This window comes from Pavona decussata, unplaced genomic scaffold, assembly GCF_977016875.1.
Source record: "Pavona decussata unplaced genomic scaffold, jaPavDecu1.1 SCAFFOLD_254, whole genome shotgun sequence".
In the NCBI taxonomy this organism is placed as follows: Eukaryota; Metazoa; Cnidaria; class Anthozoa; order Scleractinia; family Agariciidae; genus Pavona; species Pavona decussata.
The window spans coordinates 4,706,049-4,728,709 of NW_028145657.1; the positions used below are offsets into that span (position 1 = coordinate 4,706,049).

The 22,661-nt window shown below is 38.7% G+C and overlaps 1 protein-coding gene across 3 annotated transcripts; it reads right to left on the reverse strand.

The window, feature by feature from the left end:
* Positions 1-1,570: 1,570 nt before the first annotated feature.
* LOC146456719 (APOBEC1 complementation factor-like) lies at positions 1,571-16,893 on the reverse strand. Of its 3 annotated transcripts, none has more exons than XM_085093022.1 (9): positions 15,240-16,717; positions 14,612-14,780; positions 9,890-10,106; positions 8,851-9,049; positions 8,382-8,471; positions 6,961-7,059; positions 5,123-5,240; positions 4,939-5,031; positions 1,571-4,299 (listed from the first exon to the last, which is right to left on the reverse strand). In XM_085093022.1, the coding sequence occupies exons 1-9, from the start codon at positions 15,984-15,986 to the stop codon at positions 4,052-4,054; spliced, it is 1,980 nt and encodes a 659-aa protein (XP_084949148.1). In that variant the 5' UTR covers positions 15,987-16,717; the 3' UTR covers positions 1,571-4,051. The 3 variants fall into 3 exon arrangements, with proteins under 3 accessions (XP_084949148.1, XP_084949150.1, XP_084949151.1); XM_085093025.1 differs by having other exon boundaries at positions 4,124-4,299; positions 5,113-5,240; positions 15,240-16,893; XM_085093024.1 differs by lacking the exon at positions 8,382-8,471 and having other exon boundaries at positions 15,240-16,725.
* Positions 16,894-22,661: the final 5,768 nt, after the last annotated feature.

Consider the following 22,661-nt stretch of genomic DNA (forward strand, 5'->3'; position numbering starts at 1 on the left):
TCAACGGCTGAAAACAATTTCACTCGACTCGCCGGTGAGAACGACCCAGATCTGGCCTTGAGCAAAGTGCAGACAGCCAATTGAACAGCCAGTTGAATTGTTAGCGTCAACGAGCAATTTACATTTTGCATATATGGTTGGAAGTAAATAAATAAATAAATGAGAGTTTTAGTGGATTCCACGGGGTGGCTCTTCCATCCACTGTTTCCAGGTCGAATTGGAATTTGGAAATGTTGGTTTTTGTGGAGGGAGGAAAACCGGAGTACCCGGAGAAAAACCCTCGGTGCAGGGACAAGAACCAACAAAAACTCAACCCACATATGACGCCGAGACCGGGAATCGAACCCGGGCCACATTGGTGGGAGGCGAGTGCTCTCACCACTGCACCATCCCTGCTCCCAGAAAAGCTTTTCTTTCGCCTCGACGGACAAAGAACAATGACTTGTAGGTTAAATTATTAACCTTAACAAGCAGAGATTTTCACTCAACGGTCAAATTTATTGCCTCAAAGGGCATTGAGAGTAAATCCACTGCAGCTCTGTCAGATGGAAACCCGTCGCTTCGCCCACAGGTTGATTCGCCTAGACTGAGGTTAACTCGCCTACACATTTAAAGTTAATTCGCCTACACATGAAGTTAATTCGCCTACACTAAAGCAACTCGATGAAGTTGTGTACATACACTGTAGTTGTCTTTATCCTGATATTAAACTTGAAAGAAGCGAGTTGTGTTTGATTAATCCAGATACTGTCGCTCGGGGATTAAGAAAAGATCTGCATGCTCGCGCATGTCTTTGCTGGCTCTCAAGCAAATGACAATGCATGGAACAACGCTTGCGCTTCACGGACGTTTTTTCAAGCTTTCAATTATCTCGATGAGCCATGCTTCCAATTTTACATATACATGCTTTCATCAATTTTTTTTTCCCAGGCGCTATTGAAATGTGCTGCCTGGCTAATGCTCGCCAGAAATTATAAGTAAAAAATAAGGTCACGTGGCTCTCGCTTTAAATGGAGTAGTACCCAGGTATTCTCTTTATAATCAACCTTGGACGTCACGAGATTTTATAAGCACAACTGACAAGTTCGGTACGGTGCGAGTAATAGGCCATTTCCGAGTTGCTTTGAACCTCATTATGAAAGCGAGGCTAAGTGCAAAGTTTTTGTTATGAAAATTAGTTTTCATTCATATGCAAACAAAACTAATTTTCATTTGAAAAGTTTTGCACTTAGCCTCGCTTTCATAGTGAGGTTCACAGCAACTCGGAAATGGCCTATTCAGCACCAAAACAAGCAAAAGTTACCGAACAAGGATGATAGCAGGAAATGTAAAAATCAATGACATCTTTGTAAAATCCTCGAGGTAAAGGTGAGTGGAACCCAGATAATGGGATTAAATTTAACCAGTCAACAACTAGTCATTCGGATGAAACATGATGGTACATATTGCCAAGGCCTTTTATGTCATCAGCCCCAGTATTCGACAGTACTTTTACTGTCACGCAAAAGCAGAAAAGAAAACAAGTAAATGTTGTTCTTGGTGATAGGTGACACATACAATACACGAGATCTGTGGCCGGTACCTTATCTGGGATTTTTATTGGTGGCTCATTCTTTATTTGTACCGTTATTTATTCCATAATTATACTACATTTACAGTTACATTTTTACCTAACAATCCTTTCTCGGAGATAACAACTGACTGAGCTGGGTATCTTATGACCGCAGCAAACCAAAGCAATGCTCAATGTCGCAAGCATTTGTTATCTCCAAACTACTTTCTAAATGACTAGCCAATCCTGAAACTTGCTAAATGCAAAAAAAAAAAAAAAAAAAAATTTGATATTCTTTATTAAGAAAAACTTACGTGTGCAACCCTAAATCAAGATCGATACAATTACGAAATAGAAATGATTCCAAATAATGCACAAAAATATCCCAAAAGAAAAAAAAAAAAACACTTTGCTAGTTTCAGAACTGTTGCACTCTCCATCAATTTTAACAGTAACTCACTAAATTAAGCACTATATCACCTAATAATTAATAACAAATGCGTGAACTCCTGTACTAAGCTAAATTTATTCATGCTATAATCAGGCTCTGAATTTTGGCACCGTTTTAGTTTCTTGATAAATTGTAAATAGACTCTCTCTCTGTTGGCATCTTTAATGGAACTCAAATTTGTGAATTGGAGACTTCAAAAAAATTTCCCTCCATTTTCTGCTCCCGGTGAATTTTCCTTTGCTTTACACCGGTATTTGAATAAACATCTTCTACACAGTCAATTGCCACCGGAGCAGTACCTTAACATTCCTTAATTCTAACTCAAGTGGCTGATAGGAAGGCTTGAAGTTTCAGGCTATCTTTCTAACAAAGACAAACACAACTGAGCCCACAAAAGCGTGGTCAGTGCTGTTGCTAAGTTACAAGGTGCATCTCCTTGTTGGCAAGAAGAATTTGCAACACACAGTTCAGGGACCATAATTATGAACCCTCAAAAGTTAAATACATCCTTAGCATAGATTCTCAACAAAAAAATTATTGTCAACTGCAATTCCAATTCCTTAATAGGATACAACTCAGAAACTTAATTTCCTAAGAGCAAGATGATTCCTAACAATTTCTTTTGTCTCTCTTTTTTTTAATACTAAGGAAACACAAGGTTTCATAAATCTGCCCTAAAGATGGGCTCTCTCGGGATTGGCTCTGTCTTAACCAATTTTCAAACTCTTAGTTTTACTGTCAAGCCCCTTCCTTTCAGCCACTTGAAAATAGTTTCACAAACTCCAAGCAATCTTATAAAAGAATTATTTCATTTCAAAGATATTTGAACTGTACACAAAATGGCAAGGAACCTTGCAATGAAAATATACAAAGTGCTTGGGCGAACGATGTGTAGTGAAATAATTGCACAGGATTGTGCAGGGGCATTGTCTAGTATTTTATCCCGAAATTTCAAACATCAATTTCCACCATTACTAAGATCTAAACCTTCAACAAGACTACACCTGATTAGCTTGGACAATGCTTATACAGAATCCTGTGGTACACAGCACGTGTGCATTTAAAATACCTCAAGGGCAGCATATTTTGAGTATTTACACCAGTTCTCAAGCGTCAAGTTCCATAAGGCCAACCATGAGCCCTGTATGTCTATAAATATCCGAGTTTCTCTAACAAAAATATAAACTAAAACTCTCTTCTTCTCTCTCTCTGCTTTTGATGACTTAAAATGGGTTCAGTTATGTGACAATAAAATAGCAAATAGGACGCAAGTATGAATAAATTTATAATATTGAAATATGCTTTGTTTGTGACTCTAAGATATTCTTTGTTTATTCTGTAAAACAATGGCTAACAGAACACTGAAAAAATCATCTGCCTAAAACAGGTTATAAACCTGGCCCTAACAAAAATTCAGAAAAAAAATTAAATTTGCCATGCCTTCCTTCTTCCAGAGAGGCAGCTTAAAATTTGATTCTGAACATAAACCTCTTGAATTCCACCACAAAACTGACATACCAGATCACTATAAACAGCAGAAAAATTAAGACACAACCCACTCTTAAACTGACATTTTTGTACTACATAGGACATTCATCAAACATATACGTTGTTCACAGAACAACACATTGCCACCACCCCTGTTTATCCCATTAATAGCAGACAAACACACATAATTTGTTTGGATTTAAAGGAGGCATAAAACACTCTGAAGTGATAAAATAACACAACTCTGTCAAGGCAGACAAGGAATGGCATCTTGCTAAAGCCAAAGAGCAAATTACTTACACAAGTCATTTTGCTTCATAATTACACTTTTTGGCCAAGTTTTTAAAGGCTGTGCAACACCACACTTTTAAACTTAAATTTCTCATCCCCAGGCTTTCTTAGCATTTAAAATACGTAGGGGGTGATGACGTTGCATTTGTTTTCAAAAAACAGAAAACAACAAAACCTTACTTTCAATTTTTCGTTACATAAATAGGTCCTGACTGCCTCATTCTCCAAACAAAATACCTGTGATTATTTATCTGCAGAAATTTCAGCATTCAATACTGCTGGTAGATATTTTGTGGATAGCCTCCTTGCTCACCAGCAGGGTAGCCATCATAATTGCCATACATCCCCCCATCTTGGCTGGGTGGTACCCCTCCAGGCCACGAGCCCTGCATTTTAGCCACTACTGCTGCAGGTGCCACGCTGCTGGGAGCATTACTGATAGGAACATAACCAGAAGGGTACGAGCCGGCCTCAGCACTACTGATTGGTCGGCCAGAATTCGGCAGGCTGTAAGCCCCTGTAAAAAGAAAACAAGTTTCATAAGGGTGAACTTGGGTCAAATCCACTATTAACCATCACTCAATGCTATGCCCTGTTTTGGCCTTCTATGATTTCTTTTCATGTTTCTCTATCAATTGAAACTGTCAACTTTACCATTCCTAACAGACTTGTATAAACACTAGTATTACAGATAGCAAAAGCTCATGTCAAGACTGTCCCTTTGTTTTGAAATTAAATGGATAAAGCATCTTAGAAACACATTCTAGTTCAAAAATATTGCAAACCTTTTTACATTTGAACAATTAATATTTGGCACAGTTCTTATAGGCCACTTTGAAGTTGAGCAGGGGACTAGGTTGAGTTGCGAATTTATCTAATTTACAAATTGACACTACCCATTAAAGATCACGTTAAGATTAGTAATCTGACCAAGTTTGGTGTTGTTTAGTTGAACAACAACCAAGTTATGGACCTTGAAACATGGTTCCAAATCCATACAAAAGTCTCAACGCTCTCGCATGAAATTGAGGCGAGTGGTCAGCCAGTCCAAGATGGCCCTGAAATCGCACAGCATCCAGACAGAAGCAACACAAATAATATGCATTTTCCTAACATCGAACGCAAAAAAGTACAGCTGTAACTAACAGAAACCTACCTGGGGGTAAAGGGCGGGCTGCATAGGTGGCCGTAGATGGGACTGGGGTGCCAGTAGTGGGTGGTAAATCCGTTGCCGCTGTTGTAGTCACCACTTAAAAAGAACAATATAGCACAAAAAAAATTAGGGCAAGGGTTCTTGAGTTCTATCTGCTGCAAATGTTGTATTCATTACCTAGACATACCCTCTAATGGAACACCAAGTTGCTGCAACGTGTATTCCGCAGCATAACACTTTGCTTCATCAACTGTACGGCATAGTTTGGGCGGCTGGTATTGGGTAGCCAGTCCAGGGATGGACACCTGGAAAACAATCAAACACGGATTAAGGGTCAGTCGCACCTGCATGGCTTGATCAGTGATCTTTGTCGTTTGTTTATTTATATGGAGCACTGAATTAAGCTCTTAACCCTTACACTCTCATGGGAAATGTTGTATTTTTGAAAAACGGCAACTGTGAACCTATACACCAAATGTAATATACCAATTGAACGGTTTTGTCTAGGGAATTGCGTAGTTCATTCCAGTAAAGACAGAGGAAAAGACAGATTCAATAAAATTGAAAAGTGTCCAAAACGAAAATATAAAAACAGTAAATTTACTAAACGTCTCATTTCTTGTGTGTATTTGGTATATCCCTAAACTTATGGCTTTATTTGCAGACTCAGTACAATGTTTCTTGTCAAATGTTGACTTGTCTAAAAGTGTAAAATGAAAAAGTTACAAAAAATGGAGGGGAGTAAGATTTTATGCTCCCAATATGCAGATCCTTCCAAGATCTGTTTCGAGTCCAATTGAAATAGATACATAATTTGGTGTTATAAAACTTATTGAGCTACAAATACTTCGATCCTGGGAGAGATTATACAAATTGACCCAATATTGAGCATGTAATGACTTCTTGTGCCACATGGCACTCTTTGGAGTGAGAGGGTTAAGATGATTCATAGTTTACACCTTATATTAATAAGAGCAAGTGTTTGGCCAGAAATTAAAATCTTGTATTCAGAAAATGAAGCAGGTCACTTGATATAACTTTTACACACTAATTTGATCAATTTTCCACAGGTCTCCTAAGCCATTTTACATTGCAAATCCTTCCTGCACACTATTTCAAACATTGTTAGTGCACAGTCAAAATAAGGCATCTGCACAAACAAGTATGAGTGCATGCCATGATGGAACAGTCCTCATTTCAATGTATGGAGTAGAGATTAATATTTATATATATATATATATATTTATTTATTTATTTATTTATTTATTTATTTATTTATTTATTCTAAATTTGCCAGGTAAACAGACAAAAGGTCATTGCTTCTCTTACTTGGCTTATCTACCCAACCTATTCCCACAGTAACAATAAATTATTTAAACCAAGCCCAACCCACAATTTAGAGACCAAAAACTTAAGATGAGATAAGTAAGACCATGACTACAGAGGATTAATGCAGTGATATAGACCCTTGTCACTCGGTGGCCATATTGAGTCTCGGGAGAATAAAAAGCTTTGTTGTTGTATGGCAAGCCTTGCAATGAATTTGCGTCTGGGCCAGGCTTGCCTTGCAAAAACATTATTCCTCTGAGACTCAACATGGCCCCGCGTGACACAGGTCTATCGAAGGCAGCAAAGACTTCATACAGATGAAAAAAAAGTCTTTTTTTTTTCTGCTACATTTTACATGGTTCCCCTAAAACAGTCAGACTTGGTTATCTGGACTCTTTTTTTTGGTCCCATTTTTTTTTTTTTTTTTTTTGGTAAAATTATTTGCTACAATCACAGAACATGAGTTTGAAAAAGTTTTGAAAGTGTGAATTGATTTGCAAGTTCTTTCCCTTGGCAGCTCATTTCTTGTGTATTTACGCTGTATTCAATTAAAGATTACATAAGCATTCTTTCATTTGGCAGCTTGATCTTTTACTTGTTACCTTATTTTCAGTCTCATTAATAGACTCTTGATTATCTGAACTATTTCTCCAATCTCAGAAGAGTCCACATAATCAAGCTGAACTAATTTCTAACCTTGTGAAGAAACAGTTGAATATCCTGTGGCCCTACAGTGCTATGCAATGTATAAACAGGACTTCCCCACTGATTCTTCTGGCACACATCTTCCAACACCTGCAACAATAAACAAAAACAGGGTATCACCTAATATGCCCAGCACACTCAACAGCACCAGGATCACACCAGAACAAAAATTATACAACTCAGTGCTCAACTCTAGAATGGAAGTAATAAATTAGTCAATTCTGGTACTAATCAATAATGGGAACACTTGTAAACACCCACAGAGCTAATAAATCCAAAAAGACCACAAAAATAAATCAACAGCTTTAATTTGCGTTGCTAAGGCTGTAAAAAAAAAAAAAAAAAGATTAAAAGTACACTGTCAATGCTCATTTTAGGGATGGAGTCTGGCATATAACAGAAATGTCGATGTTAAGAGCATGCATTCTGTGAATTAAGGTCTGTACAGCCCCCAAATGACACCACCCAACCCTGAACTGATCTCCGAATCCATCCCAAATGATCATGATCGTGGAATGATCCCAAATTTTCTTTTACACTTACCCCCAAAATGAACCCCCCCCCCTCCCCCCCCCCCCCAACAAAAAAACCACATCAGAGATGATTTCAAGGTTGGAATCATTTCAGGGGCTGTACAGGTCTCTCTAAGACCAAGTAAACTGTTTGTAACAACAAGGTTTCCATAAGAGGAGGGTTTTCATAAAAAAGCTGGTTAGACAAGAAAAGTAACGGGACTGACATAAATTCAAGAAAATTGGTCATTTTTGTTGTCTTTTAGTTGTTTTAAATACCAAGCAGCCAGCCATCTTCATTGCAATTGCTCTTTGTAAAAGTCAGCTGCTGCTGAACACTGTAAAAGCAGCCCTCAATGAAAGGTTTAGCTTTATTGATAAATTGAAGCCTCAAGCACAAAAAAAAAAAGATGCATGCCAGGGCTGTCATCAAGAGGCGGGGGCCGGGGATTTCCCCCGGTTACTAAGAACGTGGCTCGTGGCTATTTTCATAGGAAAATAGAAGAAAAATAGAACCAAAAGAAATTCCTAGCTGTTTGATTCCCCGCCTATTTGTTGTATTTATCCAGCAACTTGAAATCTTAGTGGCAGCCCTGCTGCCACAATTTCACTTTAAAAAATCCAACTTATAAATGCCTTAAAATGATCTGGGAAAACAGTAAAGAGTATTTTGAGTATTTGCTTTGCATTGTTTAACCCTGATTCAAGAACTTGCAAACCATGATGTTGGCAAAGTTAGAAGAATCCAAAACTCTTCAATAAGGCAGCTTTCCATTTACATTGTTTTGATCAGAACTGATCTCCACTGCTCTCCTATTAATGCATGCAAGCTTATTCCCGAATGAAATGGCAAAGAATTCAACAAAAAATCTGTAATGAAATGAGTGTTTATTTTCCCACCTGGGCTGGTGATTTGAGAGCATGTGGCTTCAATGTCATAGGGTTAGTGGGAGTCAACTCCATTCCCGGCACCAGATCAAACATGCGTTCCTAAACAACAAGTGTAATCGGATCACTTATTTAAAACCTTTAAATATTAACCTACCTGAGCATCAGATAGTTTCATAAAGGAACTTTAAAAACTCTGACTAACTTTTCTTTTCCTTTTTAAGACTTGTAAACAGTATAATGATTTCACTACAATCTGCAAACAATTTCACATTGCCAAACAAATGTGACACATTCACACTTGAAGAGAACATGTTTAATCACAAAGAACTTGCTGAAAACTTTTTTCCTTTCATCTGTCCATTAAAAAGAATACAAACTTTCTTCTTTCAGGCTAAAAAGTACAAAACTGCAATTATAATTATTTATGTCTCGTATGAAATAAGAAATTCTCCCAGCTATATTTCATACTTCAACATACCTCTTGCCTGCCTGGCCTCTTGCCATATCCATCTCCGTACCATCCTGCCCTCACTGCAGGGTAATAACCCCTGAAGCCATTGAATGGATAACCACCAGGCGAAGGTAAATACATGCCCTTATTTCCTGCTGCCCTGCTACCAGCAGCGGTGCGCCCTCGTCCTCTTGTCCGCACCATTCCAAAGGGAGGTCTAACACCACTGAGGACAAACATTTGATTTCAACATCAGTATGATTGCAACGGGATTTGGGGTATTCTCAAATAATAATAAGGGTTATGCATGCATGTGAAAACAAATGACACAAATTCCACACATATCAGGTGTACTTTACAATACAAACAGGAGGCTCCATCTGAGTTGATCAAGAAAGAGCATCCCGGCAGCCATTTTTACAAAGGATGCATAAGGGGAGGGCAAAGGACAGTCACCTTACCATGATATGGCAGGAAAACGCTGCTAGCTACCATCATGCGGATGCCTTTACAATACAATACAAACTTCAATGACACTCCCTGAAAAGGGCTTTTCAGTGACAACAATAATTAATTTACAAGACTATACATCAAAACAATAGTAAATCCAACTTGCTGCTAGCTACCATCATGCAGCTTTGTCTTATCTGTTCACCATGTGGATGTAAAAATCCCAATTGGTCAGAGATAATTATGCAGGAGGTAATTATTGCACACACTTGCATGGTTCACCTGTCATACTTTCCCTAAAAAATAAGGAACTGCTCACAGTCTACCCCTCCTCCCAATCTCTCCTATTTCTGTGCCTGCTAAGAAAGGCCACCATTGTTAAAATTTTGCCTCACCCACCCAAACTTTCTTTATTAAGCCTAGAGGAATCTTTTCTACCCACTCACTAGAAAGACAGAGCTAAATGTAGAATGAAAGGTTTCCTTCTACCACTTCAGCAATGAATGGGACATTAATCCACTGAAGAATTGCCCTGCATTTTGTTTTGATTTCCCTATAGTGTATCAGGAAACAACACAATGGTTGAGAACAGGTCAACCGGCATGTTTGTCCTTACCTGACTCCCGATGCCATTGGAGTGCCATACATGAAGTACTGACTGCTGTAGGCTGGAAAGCCATATGCTGCATTGTTTGTAGAGTAGTCATACGGAGAGAAGCTTGGGTATGTTGCCGCACTCATCACAGCTTTGGCCGCTGCCTTGGCTTGATGATGGTCTTTGTCAACAGGTTTAGCTAGAGTCACCTCAATCTCATTTCCATCAAGTTCTTGGCCTGGATAAGAAAAAGCAATTTAACTGTTACTGGTAAAGGTCTTGCATGAAGAGTGGAGAGATCAACACAGATGGTAAATTGAATTAAGATTCACAAATGGTGCAGGACTTCAAAAAGACAGTAGAGAGTTGGGAGGACTATACCATTAAGTGGATTGTGGTTGTTATGCTTTACAGTAATTAACACTCCATAATTAGTTTTTACCCTTGTACCTTGTAAGATGGGCAACAAGCGATGTATAAACTCTATTGAACAAACATAGTTGGGTAAAAGAGATAAATCAAGAATGGTAAGACCCAGCCTGTAGTTTTCTGCGAAGCATTTGATCTCTTATTTGCATTCTTTTTGGTAGAAACTAGAAGCACATGCAGTTTAAAATTTGCAGTTTTCTTGCGGACAAAGCGAAAAACACAAAAAAGGCACATTGAGCTAATTAGATCACCCCTTAACTCCACCAGGACATATCATTTACGATTCACACTTTGCATGGGACGTTTCTTCAATCGAGTGTAGGCTAAAAGCAGTGAAATGAGGTAAAAGAGTACAAAAATTTGATAAGCATTGTATTTGTCATAAATAAATTTAACTGTTTTCAATGCAGTTGTTTTCTAACATACACATGCTTGCCACTTATCAAAAAGAACAAACTTGCAGAGAAGTGAAACTTGGCTTAAGAAATTTAAAAATTAATAATATTATAAAAAAAAAATAATAATAATGTAGCCTTCCAACATAGCACTCATTTTCCACACAATTTCCAATTTATTACAGAGATGAAATACTGCTAAAAAAAAAAACAGAACTTCAGGAAGTGAATGCCAGGTCTTTATACATTCTATAGCTTTAGTTTTTGCTCTAGTTAATTATTAGCACTCAGTAAATTCTTAGACTGCTGGATGTGTACAGTATCATATCCTTTCACTCGTGAAGACTCCAAGAACCCTTTTCAGAGGAAAGTTAGCTGTGAGAGCAACAGGCCAAAATCAATTTCACAAACTAAATTCAAGACAAAGGAGATTGTAATGTTACAAAGTACGACAGATCTCCAGGACCAGTTGGATGGATGACAAAGATCAGTTCACGAGCTAGGCTGTCCCCTTCACCTATATGATTTGAGTCATATCCTCTCTACAGCTGAGGGGTTCTTTGTCTTACACTTTTCTAGAGGAACATCACCACAGTAAAGTGGCTCACACAAGCCATGACAGCATTGCCACTGATAAACAGGTGTCACTCTTTCAACTTACACATCTTGAAGAGGGCAGGGGGGCAGGGGGGCAACCTGTAAAGTGTTATTTTCATAATTATCCTGCAGCATTCTTTTCCTTTCCTGATACAATTTCCCAACATTTTTAACCATAAACTCTGTGTTTTAATTTACATTATTAATTCCTGACATTTTGCACCCTTCGATTGACACTCCTTTATTTGCATTATTCTCTTGGCAAGGCTTTATTTATGTATTATTTTTTTTAATAACTGGTTGCTTTCCCGACCATTCACACAATTCTCTGGGTTTTTTTAATCATCTTTAAGTTTGCTACTTTTGTTATGTTATTTTCCAGATAGTTCTGGACCTCTCTCTGAACTCTGTCATGTACATTTAGGAAATGGTAGCATTTTGTGTTGCAGATATTCTTTCATAAAGTTTTTAATTAGTTACTTCTCCTGCAAATAGACATCTTGCGTCCTAACACAAAAATGACAACTATAAAATTTTCTTTACGTTATTCCAATAAAACGTCCTAGATTCCATAGTAGGTCAGAAAGAAACAACAGAAGCAAATTAGTTAATATATAATTTGAGTGGCGAACGTTGTTTGTGTCTTCCACATGACTGCGATTTTTTAAAAGCCATTATCAGTTGAAGCCTGTTTGAAGATGTTGTAACAGGGATGGCCTTAATTTCATTTACAATAAGACGTTTAAGACAAACATATTAGTACTTCAAAACCAAGGGAAAGGGATTTGGCTGGGGTTAGAATTTTTTTCCCACTTTCAATTTTCGACCTTGGACATTGGCAATACTTGATACTGTACATTTATCCCAAAAACACTAGATAAGGTCCAAAACAGTAAAATGACATGAAGTAGCATGTACCATAACAGCTCTGTTAAGTACCAGCTTATATATGCCACCAATTTGGAGGTCAGATTTTTAAACAACTCCCTCCCTCTTCACTTCCCAAATCAGAAAACTCAAAGGAATACTTCAAACCTGCATGTCACCATTGGCCAAAACAGTGGATCAGTTGGTCTAAAGAGAAATTGAGCTGGTCATTTATGTCAGAAACATCATTGTGCTAGGGAACTGAACAAAACAAGTTTGTTCAAAGAGGACCCACCTTGCCTGGGGTAGGGGGGTTATCGAAGACACCACCTATCTCATGAACATTACCGACAAAATTTTATTGGCTTAAAATTTGAGTGGACACAGAAACATTCAGCTAGCAAGAGTAAACATTGCTTGATAAACAAGAAAACTGAGGTTAGAACCTCATTATCAGTTTTTACTGCTGCAGAGAGGGGTAGCTATACAATAAAGGCACCAAACTACCGAGTGTTATAATGATACATGACTAGCTTTCAGTTGATTGTTTGGTGAACATCTGGAAGAGCCAATTTTCGTTCGTTCAAAACTCGTGAAAAAAAAAAAAGAAAAAAGAAGAAACTTTATTAATGTGTCGATGCCTTGTAGCCTGGGAAAATCCCCTACTAATTTGGGGACACAAAATAACTAACTACTGAGAAATAAGCTCCGCTTCCCTATGTAGCCCTCTTCTCTAGCAAGTCCCCTAGTCTTGAGACCTAAAACAAACAGCCCTCCCCCCACTTCAAGAACTTAAAGAGTTCCTTTACTTTGCATATGGTATAGTCTGTACATGAATGTCGTTAGAGAAATAAAAAGTTAAAATGATTTGGAAAACAGCAGTCAAACCATGTCATTGTGTACAGTGTTGGAACCATAAGAAGACACACCCACATAAAGCAGGTCAAGTTTAGAAAAAATGTAGGGATTGGAACCAAGAAAACTGCCACAATAACCGGGTACATCCAATTAAGCAGGTGCCGTTTTTGCTTTTTTAAAAGCTGACAAAAGAGAATGACATCTTTGGAGTTCAAACAAACTGAGACAAAGGTTTAACTGACCTCTAAATTGAGAGCAAACAAATTTTCTGGTACCACAAAACTGTGAGTACACAAATTTTCTGGTACCAGTACTAACACACTGTGATTGTCAGATGTAATTTACTCCTTGAAACAAATGAAAAACATCATTTTTGCTTTGAAGAGCTAAATGGATGGAACTGAGAATGTACTTTCTCACACAGGTGGAAACAATTTAAAAGTTAAGAGTTAAGTCCTTTTTTGCTCTGAGCATTCAATGTTGCAATAGTATAGTTGAAGTGGCTTCAACTTCAGCGGTTGTAAATAAAGCGAGAAAAAAATTCTGAAAAAGGCAACGTTTTGAGATGACGTTCTACGCTAAAACCAGGATGCCCAAAAACTATCCCAAGGTTAGGTCTAAATATGGCAAAAGTTAACAACGAACACAAAATAAAACGAGACACACAGGAAAAGATCTATTAATAGCGGCAAGGGTGTCGGATAGAGTTACGATGTGCTCTTGTGACAATCACGCTTCCGGTGTGTTCGTGTAGGTCGTAATTTTCAAAGCAGAAATTTTCGGCCAGGAAATTACACAAAAGAAAATACTTACGATCAGTGATAATAAAACATACCAGTACAGAAGGTCGAGTTACTTTCATAGGGGACACTCAGAAAAAACGAAACAAATAAACCGCAATGAAAGATTTTTATACACAGAAGAAAGTAGAGCGGTGTCTAGGTTCCATCCACGAACACAGCTTTGTTGCAGCTACAGAGATGGGCTTTTGAAAAGTAACAAATCCCTGAATTCACACTACAGCTTAAGATTACATTTTAAAGTGGTTTACGCTACTCGCCGACGGCACGGAAAGATCAAAATTTTGGACCTCCAGTTAGAAATAACATCTGGATCAAATGACCCTAAAACATAAACACAGGCACGTTCTAAAGTGGAGTGTTCGATTTCACATCACTAGGGAAACTGATAAAAAAGGAAAACACACGCTTCCACGAAAACTTCAAGCTGCTAACAGACGAGTGTGAGGTTTCAAATCTACCCTGCACAATCTTTTTCTTTGCTCGAAATGTAAAAGGTGGCGATCAAGGATTCTGTATTCACCGGGCATAACATTGAAAGGCGCTTCGCGCGGCCAAATCAATATCCCCCGGGAAATTTTTAAGCAACACCGCAAAGAAACAAAAGTTGGTAACTCAAGTGTGAAATTTGCCATCACTTTAACAATAGAAAATAGAAAACAATTGATTCTGGTTACTAAAACGAGCGGGTTTCCGTTGACAAACCGCGGGGAATACATTCACAAGCTTTAAAAACCCTCCCTGTACCTGTTAAAAAGTTATCGAGCCACAAAACATCAACATAAAAGTTTTATTACCGTTCATGGCTTCCAAGGCGGCCCTGGCTTGCTCCTTGGTTCGAAAGTGAATAAAGCTATAGTCCTTGATCTTTTTCACGCGCTCAACCTCACCAAATTTGCTGAAGACTTGTTCTATTGTGTCTTCGGTCGTGCTTAATAGCAGATTTCGGGCGTAGAGAACTTTCACCTTGAAAACAAAGCAAAAACAAAAAAGAATTAAATCGATAGCCTGCGGTTCTATTGAAGTATAGCGGCTACTCAAAGCTTTTGCATTTACATCGTGCCCCCGACATAATCGTCGTGAAACGACAAAAGACTGCAAAGAGTAACTAATTACTCCAATAAAAAGCTAATGCTTAACAACGACAAAGACAAGCTCCGTTGAACAAAGGAAGTGAGAGAACACGACATCAACAAATAAACTTCTCTATACAACGATGAATTTAACATAAAGGAACACCGACTGTTACCATAAACTTCAGCAAGAGTTAAATCTAAATAAACTCAGGGTTCGTAAACTTAAGCTAAACATAAGAAGAGCAACGAACGGTCGGCGATATCGCAAGCACCCCGAGTTTAGCGGAGATTGGGGGAGGGGCCACATTTGGGTAACGATGTACTCCGTCGTAAATAAAAAAAATCTAACCTGATCCATAATTTCTTCGTCAACCTCTTGCTCGGGTTCAGCCCAATCTACAGCGATCTGATGCCCCCACAGCTGGATTTTACCAGTCATTAGCTTTCTTCTCGCCATTGCAGCAGCGCGATGCGAACTGTACTCAACGAACGCAAAACCTCGGTTCTTCGTCTTGTCTTGAGCCGAAGGGTAAACAATTACATCCACAACGTCGTCTGTAACTTTAATCATTTCACTCATGATTTCGTCCTTCTTAACCTTCTTGGGGATGCCTCCTACGAATAATCGGCAATTATCCACCGAGCTACAAACGCCGATACATTTTCCCTTGCGAATTTCGTAATTGTTCAATGTCTTGACACTCTTCTTCGCGTCTTCCTTGTTAGTGTAAACAACGAACGCGTAGCCGCGATTTTGTCCGTTGAAATCCATCATGAGTCGGACTTCGTAGATTTTGCCTAAAGACTCAAATACAGGCACCAATTCATCCTCGTACAAATCTCGAGGAACTTTTCCTACAAAAACTTCACAGCCACGTGGAGGGGGAGGTGCATCCCAGGCCGGTGGAGGTCCATATCTTCGTTGACCATTGAACTGACGAATTGGATATTTCGTTCTCTCCATTAGCTCGCGTAAAGCCGCTTCTTTCGGAGTCCCTGCAACTCCATCTGTGCTGCGTTCGGAGCCCTCTTCGATGTTAGTCCCCATTTCTTCTCCCATCTGAGAGCTCCGTTTCGCAAGCGAATTTATAGTCATCACGTGTAGCAAGAACTGGTAAGCTATACGCAAGCGCTCTGGCTAAATACAAGCTATGTCACGTGAGAGTTGACAGGATGTTGCGACCCCATCAAGCAAGAACCAATGAACGCGCAGATCTCTTTACAAACTAAATGTAATGTAATTTTGTTATTACACAGGCCAGTTTGTGTTTGTTTGTCCGAAAGCTGATTGCGGGTTGTGACGCTAAGAGCGTTAGCAAGGATTTAATTTTTTTCGTTTACCGTTTAATTCTTTTCGTTTATTGGTTTGGCAAACGCTTTAAACGAATTTTGTCGCTTGCGACGATTAGAGAGTCACTTGAAAGCAACTTCACGGGCGAAGATAAGTTGATGCACGTCCGATGTAGGAATTTAAGCCACAAAGAACAAACAATCGATGTTTTCTTTTAGCTTACAACGCATTTCGTCTTCCTATTGTTTATTCATCTTAAAATATAGAGATCTTGAGTTCAGCCAGTATTATTTTGAAGTGACCTTGCATTTTCGCGTTTGAACGTGTTCGAAAGTCACAAGGCCTGAGTCGTGATATGAGGTCATCTATCATTATAAAACACCGGGATTTTTTTTCCTCACACCGGAAAACTTCCGAGCCAAATTTCAGACTTTGGCCCCGAAAGTTTCACACATTTACCCTTTCATAAAAGGAACCGTACTTAAATTCTGCGTGAAAATTGCTTCACGTTCTATTTCTGTTACTGATGCAGGGACAAAGCCGGCATGAAACAGCTTGTCGTTGCGTCTATTGACGAAAACTGCAGTGTTGAGTGACAGAGTGGCACAGAGTTTAACCTGTAAAAGTGCACAGCTTTCAGATTTCTTAAAATGGCTCATTTACGAAGAACACGAAACCAGAGAAATCTGAACTTCTTTTAAGACGCATTTTAATTGTACACATATTTAGGAAACATTAACCACTTCTGCTACAAATTAATGTGTTTTAATTAAAGGGACAAATAAAAGTTTGACTGTTTATTTTAAAATTTGAAATTATGAATGCGTCGCCAAAATGAAAATTTGCAAGAATTTTCTCCGAGTAGCTATTTTATTACGCGGGATGCCCTGAGGGGGCATACCGTGTCTAAAAACGGGACGATTTCTTTTTCTTCGTCGTAGCTTCAAATCGGTACATTAATTTATTCATTAAACTCACCCCTCTCCTACTCGGGGTGTATTGTTCTGATTGTCTTCAACAGAAGCAGGCCAATCAAAATCCATTCTTGTCGCTTACATCGCGAGGGAGGGGACCCACTCACCCCTACCTGTGTGACGTCAACGCATCATTTGATCTATTTATTAAAAACGGATTACATTTGGGGCCATATTGTTTATAACATGTTCTGGACTCAAGTGTGCCGTTTTCAAACGGAAATTTCACCATTTTGAAGCGGCAAATCGAAAGAATAACTTCTAAGAAGCACTCGACATTTAAAACGGTAGAAATTGGTGAGTTCATGGCGAAGGAATCGTGCTTTGTCTGACAGTCCTTGACCACGACGCAAGACTAAAAAGAGGTCATTGAGAAGCTTACGTTATCGTAATGGAATTCCACACATTTCCGGTGAAAGTCTGAGTCGCGTAACACAAGGAAAACAACGTAACGCGATCGTCGTGACTCAAACTATTCCATTAGCAAGGATAGTTTTATCAATCGGTGAAGCATACAGTTGGAAAAAATGAATCAGCCCCAGCATCACGCGTAATGCCAGTAAAGCAGGCATCTTGTTGATTTACTTTCAGAAGAATCAAACGTTGAGCGCTTTTGGTATTTTATTTTCATTTAATTTTTATATACGGTTCAAAGGACTTCTCTTATTAGCCTCACTTACTTTTCACTTGGACGGGGCATCGAGTTTCGTGGTCAGTTTCAACATTAACAGGGGCTTAACTCTATTCAATTTTTTCTTTTCTTTTATTTTACTTAAAGATCTTTTTTTGACGGTTTATGTACTATAGTCACTGCCGGGTTTCCACTATTTTGACCAGAAACGGACACGTGTTTTTGACTGTCTGTGCGGTGAGATCTAAATTAAGACAGACTCCAAGTAACTATTTCAACCGGTGGCCATGTACTTCAGTTATAAGTTAAATACAAGTTGCTTTAAAGGAATGTCTTTTAACATGTCCTGACTGACGTGTTTCCGACTTCAAGGTGTTTAAAAAAAAGAGAGTCACAAGTTTTAAAAAAATACTGGGCTCCATTGAGTACTCCTTGTCATCAGAATAGATTTGCTTCTCTGGATTTTACTAGACAAAAACCATAGGCTTTGGGCTCTTTCTCCTCCAAATTGTTCTATAGCGCCAAAAGAAAAAAAGCTCTTGTGAACGATACCCATCTTAGCACTCTACACTGCTTTGACACGTGCGACGCCACGCAACGAGGCGAGCATAAGAGCAAGCACAAGAAAATGGAATGATTTCCTTGTCCTTGTGCTTATGCTTGCCTCGTTGCGTCGCACGTGTAAACCGGGGCGGCGACGCAAGCATATACTGAACTGACGAAATAAAGCAGTCACATGTCGGCCTATATTCTCATGATTTTCAAGATGGCGTCTTCAGCCATAATGGATCAGCCAATTAAATTTTGGCGCGAAAATTACATAAAATTGCGCCGTGGTACGTGTAAACCAGGGCGGATAGATGTTGGCCTTACGTAGAGCTGAACGTGTACTGAAAAGTTCGAAATTTAGGTCCAATTTATTCCGCTTTCAAACATAACGCTTCAAATAAGACCGATATTGTTTTTTTGTTATTATGATTCACCGTGAGATTTTAATTTTGCTGTTGGCAGTTCTCTTGAGCTGAGTCGCACAGCAGTTGGCACGCAGGTCCAACTTTATGTTATCGTCTCCTCCTGGTAAAAGGTAATTTTCAACTTGTTTCAAACATTAATTTTTACCTCTATTTCCTTCCTTTTGCATGAATTGTTTCTATGTTTTTTAACAGCCTTTTCATTATTTGTGGACTATTTTAGGAACAATTATCTCCACCCCTTGCTAGTACTGATAAATAAAAAATTACAAAGAAAACATTCAAGGCTACTCACCAACGAGAACATTTAATTCTCTTGGGTTCCATGATCGTTTAGTGGCGTTTTAAAGGCGTTTTTTTGTAAGCTCTTTCATTTTGATCTGTTCGAATCCTTTAGGTGAAAATTTAAGTTGCGGAAAGTTTAAGGAACTCTTATCAGCTGTTGGTGGCTTTACGAAATGCTAGCTAACCTTTGTTCGCATTTTAACGACATGTTTCAGTTACACCTCCGAAAACGGCAGGAATTAGTATATTTCCCTTGTCGCGAAGTTTTGAGCTGTCATTTTGCCGAAGAAAAATTGAAATTTTCTTAGCAACCAGATCAGGAAGGCCTACCGGACAATTGTCCACCGAAAGGGACCTTTGGGTGGCCCTGAGCATTGTCAAACTGTTATTCTTTCCTTTTGGTACCAATGAATGAAGTTATGTTACTGTTCTCGTCCATGGGCTGTTGTTCATTTTCACTGAGGAAGCATAAACTGAATTGCCCTGAAACTCTACTAGTGACGGTCAAATTTGAAGAAAAAAAGTACAATTTAATATCTCTAAACTTTGTATATCTCAAATACCTGTCTGAAAAGAGATAAATATACCAACTCCGAGTCCAACCCCTTTAGAAGGTACAATGTATCGAACTAAACTGTGTTTATTTCGTGTTCAGATATTCCGGCGATCTCAAGCGTCCTGGAGTTAAATTCATCTGCGACCCTAGCTGGTTATTCGACCTTATTCAGGGTCAGAAAGTCTTTGAATTTTAGTTGATTTTATTGAACAGGTTAAGGAAACCTCCCTGTTCAGAAAATTCGGTCAAGCGAAAAAAGAGAACAAGCTTGATATATTCTTTTTAGTTAATGATTTAAAAACGCTTGTCAGGACTGAGAACTCAGTTTGTCTGGCATGTGCTCCTTTTAATACTAGTGGCTATTCCGACGCTGAAAAGTTACCAGTTTGTTATAATTTACGCTGCTGGTTTTGTCAGATCCTGTAACAACTGTTGCTGAAAAGACTCTAGCCGAAACAAAATAGTTAAACTTGTTGCACGATTCTACTTCTCACGGCAGGCCGCCAGACGTCTACAGAACTTTGGCAACGTTTGCGGCAACGAAATACTGCAAAGCCGGTGGCGCGGGTGGGGAGGTCTGACCACTAGAAAACGTCTCGTGCAATAGCTTGTGTTCCAACAAAATTGCCAGATAATTTGCAGGAAAATTGTCTAGTTAAGTAAACCTTTAACCTCGCCTGAAATCATGACTGAACACGTTTAAGTGAGAATTTGCAACACGAGGATTTCTTTATGTTTTTTTTTTTTTCGTACTATTCAGAATATAACAGGATTATCAGTTTTTGATTTTATTGTCTGGGGTTATCGAGGAACAGAGCAAGAACGGACACATTTATGTAAATTAATATTCGTGTCTCTTGACAAATTGATAAGGAAAACAACTTGTAATTAAATGACCCTTCACGAAAAGCCATTCAGGTAACAAAGAGATTAAATAACCACCCTTCAAGTTGAGAAATTGCGTAACATTGGAAGATAACCTCTTTCAAAACCTTTTAAACTAAAATAAATAAATAAATAAATAAATAAATAAAACCAATAAGCCTTTTCAAGCAAATTGGCAACCGGTCATTTTAAATCGGGCAAAGAAGGCGCGAATTACAGCGTATGTATGAAGGGGTGATGGTCCCCAACGCGGCTGTTTTTTTGGCTCGTCACGCAACGTTGAGGGCGAGCCAAAATTACAGCTGAATCAATTTCGCAAAAATCACAGATATCCCAAGGCTCACCGGAACAGGTTTCTTCAAAGGCAAAGTATAAGGATTTGTATGGGATTTTACCGTGAGTTCGATAAAGATGTAAAATTGTATAAAACCGGGCGTTAAAGCGTACCTCGAAACAGGCCGCAGTGCCAAAGGAATATTCTTACTGAGTCAATCAGCCATATTTTCACATAGGATCAACTGTAATGATCTGTTATTTGAAGGAACAAAGTAGACAAAGTAAGTAAACGTGTAAAAGCAGGACTGATAACGTACTATGTGAAAATATGTTTCACTGGCGAGGACTCCAACACTGGTCTCCTACATTTAAGGCTGACGTGATAATCCTCTACACCACAGGCCAACCTACAGTAGAAGTGTTGTTTTTCTAAAGTGTTGCATGCCCTATAAACAACATCATTAATTTAGTGTTCTGTTCTGTCTCACCCTGTAGAAATATCAAAGCTATGTAAGCTGAAGATATCTTGGCAAAGAGATTTGTAACCTGAGTATCAGCCCCCGCCTCAAAAAGCCTGATACTCAGGCCAAGAGTTTTGCTGCACAAACTGCCCCTAGTCTTTTATCTTAGTTGTCCTTTGATTGAAACTTTTTTTTTTATTTTCAAAGAACTTTAAAATTACGACTTCCTGTCGTACTGCATAATCTAGTTGTCGTCGATTCGCTCCTGATACCTTCTAGGAAACTTGACAATCGTCGAATAATCGGAAATGATTGGAGGAGAATTTGAGAATACGCACTTCATCGCAGCTTGAGGATGGGTGAATTAGAAAGACTTCGAGACCAGCAGCCGGTTTACTACCAATTGAAGCAGAAACCACGTGACTCCAATCATCACGACGTTCATTAATATCAAACTGTGACAGCTTGCAGGATTTTGAATGAACTCAGCCGAGACAAGTAAGAATTTAGGTGACGTCATTGCAAATCAATAGGACCCAATAGACTTATTATTCTTTACTACCAAATAGCCATATTTTTCCTAAAGAAATTCCCCAAATAATATTCCTGGGCCTAATTAATAGATGGAGATATTTAAGAGTAACATAGCTTCGTTTCATTTGTTTGCGTGATCTATTGATATACACTCGATTGAAAAAACTTTCTCCCGTGCAAAAATGTTAAACGATGCGACCTGATAGAATTATGGGGTAGGGTTACAATTAGCATACACTTATTTCCTGTTTGCTTTTTCTTCTTCTTTTTTCTCTTTCCTCAAGAAAAATTTAAATTGTAAGCTCTAATAATCGCACGTGCTTGTTTTCTAAGAAGAATGCAAATAAGCTCGAAGGTCAAACGCTTCCCAGAAATCTGCTGGGTCTTGCTGTTCTTCGCGCGCTCTGATTGGCTACTTAAACGCCTGAGAATATTTGCAAAATTCACCTCTGGCATTCACTTTGTTTTCGCGCGCAAGTTTTGCCGAACATGATCAGAAATAAAGAAGAAAATTGGGATGGGCCATTCCTAGGCTCGATTTTTGGCGTTCCCTCGGGTCCCGAACAGCGGCTGGTAATCGGCTAGCTATTCCTCGATCTGGTATTAACTGTTTTCGGGGAATACTTAACAATTATTCCACGAGCACGCGTTGGATATGAGGCGATAGATATCCAGCGAGGTCCAGTTGGCTATAATAATCTCATATTCAACAAGCGTGAGTGTAATAACTAAAACAATCAAGAAATATTGTTAGATTTTGCTGTTTTTGCTTTGCGAGATCAACCAGAAGACAGTTTAGTGATCGCTATTTCTCGTGCATGGTATAATAGGGAGATTCTCAACATCGCGTTTACGTGAAACGGCAAACGTCACCTTGCCGTTTCACGTTTCACGTAAAACAGCGTAA

What these genes read in the sequence shown, in the direction of transcription:
- LOC146456719 (XM_085093022.1), bottom strand. Translation starts at nt 15,986, where the DNA reads ATGACTATAAATTCGCTTGCGAAACGGAGCTCTCAGATGGGAGAAGAA. An exon ending in AGAGGCCAGGCAGGCAAGAG is followed by an intron (nt 8,472 to 8,850) that starts GTATGTTGAAGT and finishes CTTGTTGTTTAG; the next exon opens with GAACGCATGTTTGATCTGGT. An exon ending in ACTTGGTGTTCCATTAGAGG is followed by an intron (nt 5,032 to 5,122) that starts GTATGTCTAGGT and finishes GTTCTTTTTAAG; the next exon opens with TGGTGACTACAACAGCGGCA.